Source organism: Aptenodytes patagonicus, chromosome 2 (genome assembly GCF_965638725.1).
Source record: "Aptenodytes patagonicus chromosome 2, bAptPat1.pri.cur, whole genome shotgun sequence".
Lineage (NCBI taxonomy): Eukaryota > Metazoa > Chordata > Aves > Sphenisciformes > Spheniscidae > Aptenodytes > Aptenodytes patagonicus.
The window spans coordinates 43,297,773-43,309,087 of NC_134950.1; the positions used below are offsets into that span (position 1 = coordinate 43,297,773).

Below are 11,315 nucleotides of genomic sequence, written 5' to 3' on the forward strand. Positions count from 1 at the left end.
CTGAAACAGCAGATCACGTTTTCTGCTAAGGAGGACACCTTCCTTCCTAAGGTTGATACCACGCCAGTGTTTTCAGTACTTTTGTGTTCAGCTGGTGTCACCTTGCTAATGAAAACAAAGTACTCTGTAGCCATTGCCACAACATACATGTATAAAATGTATGTTACTAAACCTCAGTAAAAACCTAGGTGGAAGCTGAGGACTCTGGAACAAAACCGCAGGCGTGTAGGATCTAGCAGAAGATACTTGCTTTAATCTCACCGGTAAGAAGCCGGCAGCTTTCACAAAACAGGTCTTTAGTTGTATTTTGTATCTGCGCAAAAGAACAAAGTGAATGAAATAGCTGTTTGAAAGTCAATCTCTTTTTTTGGTCAAAATCTCAGTGTTTTGAAGGGCCAGTAACATATTTTATTTCTGGGTTTGTATAACAGAAGAGCGGTGTTTGTGCCTGAAAAATCATGTTCAACTTCAGAAGCGTCCTGAAGATACTACAATTCCTGAGATTATTAATTTTTTTATTTTTTAAGAATTTCATCTTATTCATATTTCCTCCATGCAAAAAAACTTTTGCTGGGGAAATAGTGCTTATTACTGGCTCTGCAAATGGGATTGGAAGGCAGATTGCCCTAAGTTTTGCTCCTTTGGGAGCAACCTTGGTTCTTTGGGACATTGATGATGAAGGTAACAAAGAAACAAGCAGATTAGCCCAAAATACTGGAGCTAAACGAGTGTTTGCCTACCACTGTGACTGCAGCAATAGGGAGGAGGTCTATGAACAGGCAGACAAGGTAAGATACAGCTTCTGGCTTCTGATTTGGCTTCTTGCTTCTGATTTTTTGCTTCTTTTTAATAGTATGTGCTATTGACATTTTTTTTTTAGAAACTACTATTCACTAAAGGGAGGTAATCAGGTAGGGCAATGACTTTCTCTTTTTGACAAGTAGCTTCTAGATGGAGCTTAAACCATGTTCTCAGTAAAGTAACTGGGTTTAATCTGCTCTGTCGAGTTTTAGCCATTTCCAGTCTTCGTTGTGAGATGGTAACTTCTTTTAGATTGAGAGTATAGTAAAACATACAGCAGAGGTTAGCTCCATGTATTAACTTGTTTAGGCTTTAAAATGTCTTTAAGATACCAAGAAATAAAAAAAAAAATTTAAAAAACCCAGTGGAAATTGTAAGGGGAGGGGTTCCTTTTCTCTGTCCATTTGTTTAGAAAGCGGTAGTTCTGTAAGGGTGACATGGGGTGTTATGGTCTCAGAAATATCATCGGGACATGGCTGGTCTCCAGTCAAATTGATGATTCAGCTTCAGTTTATTTTTTAGTCAATCCAGCTGGAAAGTAAGGAAGAGAAGGACTGCATTTTAAATGAGACTCTTCTGCTGTGCTGACGTACACTTTGCAAACTATTATTATGGTTTTTTCTATTATCAGAGTCCAGAAATTGGACATTAAATTAACATTATTAATTTTTACTTGTCCTTTAACTACGTACTGCCTGAAAATATTTCCCAGTGTAACCTCACTTATAATCCAGTGATTATAAGTAACAACTACCCACTCTGCCATTTCGTCCAAGGATAAATTCTTCTTTTGTTAAATTCTCAGTATAGGTACTTATATACATGACTCTCAAGTCACATCTTTGACATTCTGTGTCTGAAGGCATACATCAGAGAAATTAGCTAAAATATTTCATGACACGTGAACGTTGATAGATTGTTTTGGAATAGCCTTGAAATGTAACATTAATTTTCTGTGAGTTGTCAGGGGGGCTCTTTGTTTTGTGGTTGTTGCTTTTAATTTTAACCAGAACAGATAAATTCTTTCTGAACACGGCTATGAAAGTTTGAAATAAGTATTTTTCCTCAAGAAATGTTCCCAATGAAAAGTACTTCTAAAGGGTAAGTTGGATTCAGTATCTGTAAGTATCTGGAACTGCAATTCTCATGTTTGCAGTCAACAAGGTATTATTTTACCCGTACTTGTTAGCAGCATTTGGGGCACAGCCAACTAACAGTGCACAGAAAAAATTTCCATTTGGGGCCATTGGTTGTAGATGTTAAGAACCACAAGTGGTATCATAGTATTACTTGGACAGTGCAGGCAAGGATACATCGTATTGTAATAGTATGTCTGCAGAGATGAGCAAGTTGTTGAGTGTTCTGTACTGACCCAACACGCAGTGTCCAAGGAGGACAATCTTTGCCAATTACTTAGGCAGTACAGATGACGTGATCCTCACTGTGTAAGACATTGATTACGACTCCTGCAATTTTGGAGTAAGAATCCCAGTAATTCCAACAATCTTAATATCTGTTATCACTTCCCAGCAAGACGAAAAATCAGTGTGAGCAACTTGTGGTCAGTACTTCAGATGTAACACTTGATCTTTATTTGCAACGATACTATAAATCAAATGGCAATTCTTCTAGAATCCTCTTTTTGCAAGAAAAAACTCACTTTAGAATTTACAAGATCAAATGTCTTTAAAAAATAACATTTTAAATTGGCATTAAATCCCTATTCCCATAAATGCTATCTGCTTCCTGCAAAGACATGCACCAAAATGATTAGTTTAAGTTTTTGTAAGTAATTTCTCTGTTAGACTTTCCTGTTGATGCTGAACACTTTGAAATAATTTGTTTGTTCTTAGTGTAGCAGACTCTCAAAATGTTTGTTTTGTGCACTCAAGTAATTTTCAACCTCCAAACACATTAACCGAACCAGCCACAGGGCTCCAGCCTGCCGGATTTGCTGTGCCCTTATCAGCAAAGAGTATTTTGAAGTGCACAGACTGACCTACAAGCAGAAACTCAAAGAGCTGTTTCAAATTTAGGAATCGGCGTTAAGGTGTTAAATTATTGTTAACTCTACCAACATCTTTGTAGGTATTTGGATGAATTGAACAGTCACGTAGGAGCCTGAAATTTTTTTAGAGCGAGAGTTTTCCAGCCAGGGGCCTCCTCTGCTCTTGGAAATATCTGTAACTGTTTGATTGGTAATATGAAAAGTCTTGAGCTTCGACACAGAAGACAAAGTAACAGCAGAAAAGTTAAATTAATTGCTTTGATTTGGGATATTCACTGCAGAAAAACCTAGGTATTTTCCCATAGTGGAAGCTTTCTTTCTAGGAAGCAAATTAGATCATCGAAGTCCATAAAGAAGAGGTTTTAGAATAAACTGGTGAAGCGACACTGATCTGGCAGTGTCCACCTGCGAATTCTGAAGGAAATCAGATAGGGATCTGATGAGCTAGAAATGCGTGGGGGGTGTTTTGCTGTAACAGGTGTCCAAGGAACAAAGAGTAGCAAATATGCCAGTTTTAAAGAGCACTTGAGAGGACACAAAGAAACTATAAACCTGTCTTACAGAAAATTAGTAGAAACGATAATAAAGAGAAGAATTAATAGACACCTAAAGAAATACATAATGAAGAATAATCAGCTTGACTTTTTGTAAATGGAAGTCAGGCTTCCCACATTTTTTGGGGTAGTGATTAAACAGGTCAAACGAAGCTGGATTAAATAAAATGCTACCGTTGGGGAAGCTCTGTTGTCACGTGAAGAAAAAGAGGATCGTCATATGGACTGGCACAGTAGGTAAAAGGTACGAGTGGGGAGAAAGTACAGATAAATCCCACAAAGCAAGAGTTGGGTAATCCTGCCGTACTCAGCAGTGTCTGGATTTGCATTGATTTGTGCAGATGGAAAGGTGCTAGCATGTGAGCCCTGCTTCTCTATGACAAGGAGAAAGCCCGACACAGCTGGAGGAGTATCAAATGAGTCTTCACTGAACACTAAGGTTCCATGAAAGAGCCAAAGCAAGGTCAAATGTTGGGACATCAGATCCAAGCACCTATTTCCTAATTGCCAGACAGCAGCATATCTGGGGCTTTTATGTTTTTGTAGCCATTCTATAATTTTTGAGGCACCAAATAACCATTTGCCTCTAGCACAGAAATCTCTGGAGTGAGCCTGATTCTTAATACCACAAGTAAGTCTTGGCCGTCTGCTTTGATATAAATCCAAATCATGGAATAAAACCTTTTTATAACAAACCTAAATGGAGTTAATGGTGATTTTGGCCTTCTCTCCAAGTGATGTTATTTATCTATTTCATGGTACATGCTTCTGTACTCAGAGGATTGCAGTCCCCCAGGGATCTGCGCTGAATTCTTCTGTTCAGTAAAAATGATCTGGAAAAGGGGTTGAACAGGCTTGGCTGAGGAATACAGATTCTCACAATACCAGAAAGAGGGGACAAGAAACGTTCAGGTTGCAATTAAAGCATGCTCACAGTGCACACTAAAGCTTTGTAACTGATTACCTCAGGTTCCTGTGGAAACCAAAAGTATTCTGGAGTTCAGAAAGCAATTAGACAAATTCTTGGGGGAAAAAAAAATTATCAGGATATATTAAATACAAAGGTATAAATACTTTACCTGTCTCAGGAAGATCCTAAGCTGCAGAGTGTGAAAAGTTGAGGAGTACCCTGCAGGAGACCTTAGAGTCCTGGTCCCTTTTTTACTGCTTTCCACCACGAGACAAGGGCTATGGGGCTAGATGGACCTTTGATCTGATGCAGTACAACAGTTCTTACATACTTACATTTCCAGTAGAGATATAAATAATTGCAAATATCACTAACCATTTTCATAAATGAAGCACAAGAGGCAAGGATACCTTCTAAAGCTTTCTGTTTATCCTTTTTTTATTCAGGTTAGAAAAGAAGTTGGGGATGTTACTATTCTAATCAATAATGCTGGCATACTGCTTGCGAAAAAGTTTTGTGACATACCAGATGCAGATTTTGAAAAGACCTTAAGAGTCAACTTCCTCTCTCAAGTCTGGGTAATGTATTTTTTTCTCTCCTGGGTGACCGAAAGGTACAGGCAAGTATTTTGGTGTGAGAATCACCACGGTGGCACCTACCTGGGGAACACAATTTGGAATAGGGATGGGAAGGGCCTTGAATGGGGAAAGATACATTTTTTTAATCATCCTATAATTGGAGACACACCAAATTGACAGTCTCCCCACTATGTCTCAGTAATGCTAATACAAACCTGCCTGGGCACTCTGGTAAATCAAAAGTTTGTGCAACCGTATCATGAAACATGCTCTATCTGTAACTTGCTGTGGCTGAAGTTAGTGCTGACATGATGGCATGTGACTTTCCTGCTCCTGATGTTTGCTGGCATCAGAAGGCTTTGTCTATAGACTTTTGGCATCTGGGGAGGCACAACCATGGTTTAGTGGTGGACTTGGCAGCATTGGGTTTGTGGTTGGACTCGATGATCTTAAAGGTCTTTTCCAACCTAAATGATTCTATGATTCTATGCTGCACATGTTGGTGTCAGTCTTCAGGTTGTGCTTTCATTCCTAGTCACCGTGTGCTTAATGTACATAGAAAACTAATCTGGACAGTATGTATTATCTTTGCTTTGTTTTCATACCTCTGAAGGAATTTGCTGTTATTTGGGGTCTCAGCTGACCTTTAGGAGGTTTTGTTGTGAGGGAGTATTACTCTTGCCCCCTCTTGCATCTGTTGTTTATATGCCTGAGTGAGCAGCCTGCATCAGGGAAAAATGTAGCCTTGCAACTCCCTCGCTAAACGGCATTTCTGAACAGAAGATCATTGCAGATAGAAGTCCTCTAATCATTTCCCAGTCCACAGTGCATCATTCTTCCAAATGCTTGAGGCAAAAGGACGGGGAGAGTTGTTCCTCCGGACAGGTCTGAAGAGACATAAGGCAGGAGGATGGTGACCATGGGCCCTCAACCAAAAAAAGCCATGTACTAGGCACACACATCTGGACTAGACATTGCAGCACATCTCAGCTATTGAAAAAATTCTGTTACTGCTCTTGTCTTTTTTCTTATCTTCCCCTTCATAAAACACTAGCGTCCTCCTCATATAGTTAGTTATCACCCACAGTGGTGGTCTGGGGTGCCGGAGTTGTGAGGCAGTTCGGTTTGTAACAAACAGGGCCCATAGACAGCTGAGCTCCCCTCAATGTGTTGGCTTCTAGCTCCCTCTTGTGTACCAAATCTTTGGTAATAGTCACAGGACTCAAACCGTGAGGGACCAGGAGGCAGAGAAAATACAAACTTTGCCGCTTTTAATAACACAATTTTAATGCTGACAGATCTTCAGAGAGAGGGCAGTCATTCAAGGAAATGCTGTCTCATTTATAAATTCTTACAGAGATAGAAGGTCAGTTGGGCTTCTTGTATATTGAGGCCCTAGGAAACAAATCAGGTTGTAAAGCCTAATTTGGAATGCAACATTTTTGGCCTGTCCGGTTATAAAAGGGGTTTTTTATCTGTCTCTTAGACTTGCAAGGCCTTTCTTCCAGCCATGATGACCTGTAACCGTGGACACCTGGTTAGCGTAACCAGTGCAGCAGGATTGTTGGGAGTCTACAGAATGTCAGGTTAGTATCGTCAAGTGCCATTACAAATCAGATCTACATGCTAATAACTTTTCTTGGAGATCTCATAAATGGTTGGCTTAAGCAGTTTATACTGACATATGGAACACTCAGGAAAAGCCTGCAGGTACGAAAGGTGGTGGTGTACTGAAGAGGATGATGGTGGCATGTTGCCTGAGTGGCACAGGGAGCTCACTGCAGATTTTACTGTCTGACTGCAGCCTGTCTTATCTCCACAGAAGAAGGACAACACAGCTCTTACGTGTGCAGTGGGAGGGAGCCCTGCATACAGGTTGTCTAACACTTTCTCATGCCAGGTTTTCTGCAGATGAATGTTCAGAGTCCTGAGGCATACGTGGGTTATCCCTGGAACTATACATTTAGTTGGAAAACAGTTTTCAGGTCCAGAAGGCATTTTGGCAGAATTTTCATTAAAATTAATTTGAATGAACTGTGTTTTAAGCTAGTTAACAGCTCCATGTTCTCAGCTGTTTCCCTCGGGAGAGCTGACTGCTACAGTCCTGACTATTTCATCAGCCTGGGTCTGCTGCCCAGCCTCTCCTCAAGCCTCTCTGACATCCTGATTGTATCTCTTAGGTCGCCCTGTGAGAACGTGAACTTCAGTGTAATAAGTATCTCTTGTTCCTTCTGCTGATTGACAGTGTTACTGTAGTGTTTATTTGCCGTCTGTTATCGTTGGGTCAGATTCGGTATTGATAATAGGTCAGTCCAGCTTTCATCATTTAACTGTAAGGCTCATGAGAGTGGACCTGCCCATTCATGCATTATAACTTTTTACACCTTTGCTATGCATTTTTAGGTTGTTTGGTTCCATCATCCACTATAGGTGAATCCCTGAAGAATAACAGTGTCTGATGCCAGTTTTTGAAGTTACTCTTTTAGCAAAATTGGATTTAGTTGTATCTAACAACTGTTTTCACACACATTTGAAAAAGCCTTAGAAAACCACATGTAAATTCCTATATTAAAATAAGGTTCTTACAGTTGCAAAACTGTAGAATAATTCAGGTTGGAAGGAATCTCTGGAGGTCATTCGGTCCATACCTCCCAAATAAAAGCAGGCCCAACTTAGATCAGGTTGCACAGGGCCTTGTGAAGGCAAACATTTATTATCTCCAAGGATGGAGTTCCGTACGTTCATCAAACGGTAAAAATCAGACAAGATTCAGTCTTCCTGGGCAAACAAAATGGTACTGCAGTTGCAGGGTAAATCAGAAGAAGAAGTAATAGGTTGAAGCAGCATTTATAAGTAGGATATTTAGATTTTACCACTAGAAATAGTTCTTACTGAAATGTAAACTGTGATATTAAAGGGTGAAGACATTCTGAACTGAAAGAATGCCTGGCTCGTATATGAGTATCTGGAAATGTACATAAAATGTTGAATAAGCTCATCTTCCTATATCTCTCTGTAGTGCACTGAAAAAGAGTCCTCTGGAAAGGATTAATCTTATCCTTGGACAACTGCGCATCAATCACGGGAAGAGCCATTAACCTTCAGAGTTAGCATCACCAACATGCACAGCATCCTTAAAATACTAATTACAAGACTGCCAATTATATAATCAAGTAATATCAGGCTTAAATAGTATTCCAAAACATTAAATTCTGTATATAACACTTACTGTGGTGCTTTTGACATATTTTGGATATTTCTTCTTTCTTCACTTTTCAGATTATGCTGGAAGTAAGTATGCAGTCATTGGAATGATGGAAGCCTTAGATTCGGAACTGTATCATGCAGGAAAACATGGCATTAAAACCACAATCATTTGCCCTTATTTTATTAATACTGAATTAGCTAAAGGTTTTCAAACCCAGTAAGTAAAACTTAGATCGTGTACTATTTCGTATGTAAAAAAATAATCACTACTCACTAGATACGCCATATTCAGTCTCTAGCTATTAAAAGGTCGACTTGCTTTTCAATTCATTATTTTTGCCCTATTGGCACATACAGCTATGTCTCTTGATGTAAGAAATCCAAGGTTTGCATACAATTAATAACTGACACGCAACAGGGGCTGCGTAATAACCTCGCAGTCAAGGAACAGTTAGGGATGCACAGCAATACTTAAGGCAACCTTATTTGTCAGTAGAATGGGCCCTGTTGAGGTTCTCTGCCCCAAGTACTTTTCATAGACTCATAGAATCATTAAGGTTGGAAAAGACCTCTAAGATCATCGAGTCCAGCCGTCAAGTTGGTTACAGTTATGGCTGTCAGGATACCCGTGACCTATCATTATGAACTGTATGAGCAGGTAGCTACACTTATCTGAGTGAGAATAGCTGTGGTGGGTTGCTGTGGTGTTGTAGTGATGGTAGAGGCTGCAGGCACCGATTTAGCCGTTGCAGTAGTGCAATACCAGTGGTCTTGGTTTGTCAGTGCTCTGTTCCTGCTTCCACCATTCATCATCCTGTAGTAGCATGTATTATGCAGAGCACAGCCTTTCTCCTGGCTGGAAACAGGCCTGCTCCTGGTCCGTTTGGCTGTCACCGCAACATCTACAGTAGAAAAGGAGGAGGTGTGCGGAGGGCAGAATTATAGAACAGCATATAGTAGCTTAGCTTGGAAGTTTTCAATGCCACAATCGCTGTGGGCATTAACTTCATCAGGGTTGGAGCAGGGCTTGCACAAAAGTCATTAAAATTCACAACATCACCAAAGTGTTTTCAATTTATTTTGATGATAGCAGGAACAAAGAGGACTGGAGACTGCTTTTCAAGGCTACCTGAGGGGAAGGGGGAAAATTCTTAAATGATTTAATTGAATTATTTCTGTATTAGAATACATCTCAAAAATAAAGTTTTATAATTTCATGCTTTGTTTCTTGTTTCACCAGAAACCACCTTTTTCTTCCTGTTTATGACGCAGAGTATGTAGCCAGCAAGATCATGGATGCAATTCAAAAGGAAAAGTTTTATCTAATCATGCCTCTGACTTTACGCTTTCTTGCTTTCAAAATGTAAGAATGTGACTCGTCTTCTGTCATTGCCTTCTTTCCTTTGCCATATGCCTGCAAAATCAGCAGGAAAGTTTAGTAAAAAGAGTCCTTTACTTAGTATTCCTGCAGTCAATCCAGTTATACGTACCCAATTGTGAAGAAACAATGGTTTTAATTTTTAATAATCTAGGTGAATAGCATTTGTCTGGCCGCTTCTGTCTCTAATATATGTCTTAAGCTATAGTTGGGTGTAGAAATTTCAAAATTTTTCCTGGGATGGTACACTGGGAGTAATGCCTGGACTAGAACTGTCTGCTGCCAGTAACTGCCTCCACCGCTGGCTGGGCTTTCACAAAATGGCTTGGTGTGTCATTCATTTCCCCCATATTTAACATGGGAGTGCCAAATGTGTTCTCGCCAGACGTTGGAAGTATTGAGCGCATATAACAAATTTATCATTTTTTTATTTATAGAGTACATTTTTCTGAAAAAACGTAAGGCTAAAACATAAGGCTAACTCTGTGTTTGTCTCATCAGTCTTATTCCTAGAAAAATGGTACTACTCTTCGAATCTTGCCTTAAGATCACCAACAGCTTGGATAAAGCCTTTGGTCGGAAGAAAAAGGATTGAAACCAAACTATTCTGAAGACTTTGAGTGCCATCTAATTGAAAATTTTCAGTAAAAAATAGTTTTGAATCGTGTTTATTCTTTGACAGAAAGTTTGCTTCTTGTATGATATTTGACGTTGGTCAGCATGCAATTTAATTCTTCATAAATGTCTTTTAATCGCTGATTTTTAGCCACAACCCTCTCTCTCATTTCATGATGACATGCTGCTTTTATCTGAGCTCTCAGTAAAAGTCAGGGATGTTTGACTGCATTTCATTCTCTGAATTCTCAATTTTTGAGCAAAATCTCAAAGCATGGGAAAAACGCACTACTGTTCATGCAGAAAGAAAAAAAAAAGACAAAGTATTTAATTTATTTCCCTTTCAGGGCCAAAATAGCACTGCATTTCACACAAACCTGACATGAAGAAGGGCACTGTGGGATGATATGCTCTGGCTGGCGAGCTGCACGGGGAGCCTCTGTCCTGAAGAGGAGTGAACTGCAATGAGCGCTGATAAAGTGTGTGCAGTGCTGTGCCGCTTACAGTGCTCCTCGTTAGTCACAGCACATTTTTTTCTAAACACAGTTCCACGGAAAGTGTGTGCCTCGATTTTAATCCATGGCTAGAGGCTGATGCCGGATCATCTATCAAAGGCTGTGGCTTAGAAAGAGCATTTGCAAAACTGTAGTGGTGGCAAAAAATCCTGTGCCTCCTCAGAAAGGAAAGATGATGAAGCCCCACAATCAGGTGAAGCAGACAGGAAAAAATCCTTTATAGAAATTACTTATATGGTAATTAATTGCCTCTATAAATTTTGTAAAACGTTCCTACAACAGAAGAGTCTGAGTTTACAGACACGGGCTCTGCGGTGAGCATCTGCTGTAGGCAGCTGCATGGTGAACACTGGTGAAGTCCACAGGCATCTGACTCCCTTCTCTGACCCTGTAGGCACCCACGTGGCTTTGAAGCACCCTGCTGAGGCCAGATAATTGGGTTAAGGTGGTGTGTCCCAGGTTAGGTCCCTGAAGTCAGCAGCTGAATCTGGACCTGCAAACTGGTCCACACAGTTCTCTTTAGTTTCAGTGACCTTAGTAGAATTACTTAGAAAATTGTTGGCTTAAGAGTATCATGAGGAATCCATGCAAGAAATCTTTGTTTTCTGAGTAATTTTTGAAAAATCATTAAAATTTAAAATTAAATAGGTATTACATTAAGTGACCAAGAAACAACTTTGCGTGGACTGTATTACTTTCAGAGACTGACTTTTCAATGAGGGAGCCTGTTTGTTAGTGTGAAACATAAC

The 11,315-nt window shown here is 39.8% G+C and overlaps 1 protein-coding gene across 1 annotated transcript; it reads left to right on the forward strand.

The window, feature by feature from the left end:
- The first annotated feature begins 446 nt into the window (after positions 1–446).
- Positions 447–10,195, forward strand: SDR16C5 (short chain dehydrogenase/reductase family 16C member 5). Its single transcript, XM_076332209.1, has 6 exons — positions 447–788; positions 4,720–4,851; positions 6,338–6,437; positions 8,131–8,275; positions 9,299–9,421; positions 9,938–10,195. Exons 1-6 carry the CDS (start codon positions 459–461, stop codon positions 10,029–10,031), a joined length of 924 nt encoding a protein of 307 aa, XP_076188324.1. The 5' UTR covers positions 447–458; the 3' UTR covers positions 10,032–10,195.
- The last annotated feature ends 1,120 nt before the right edge of the window (positions 10,196–11,315 follow it).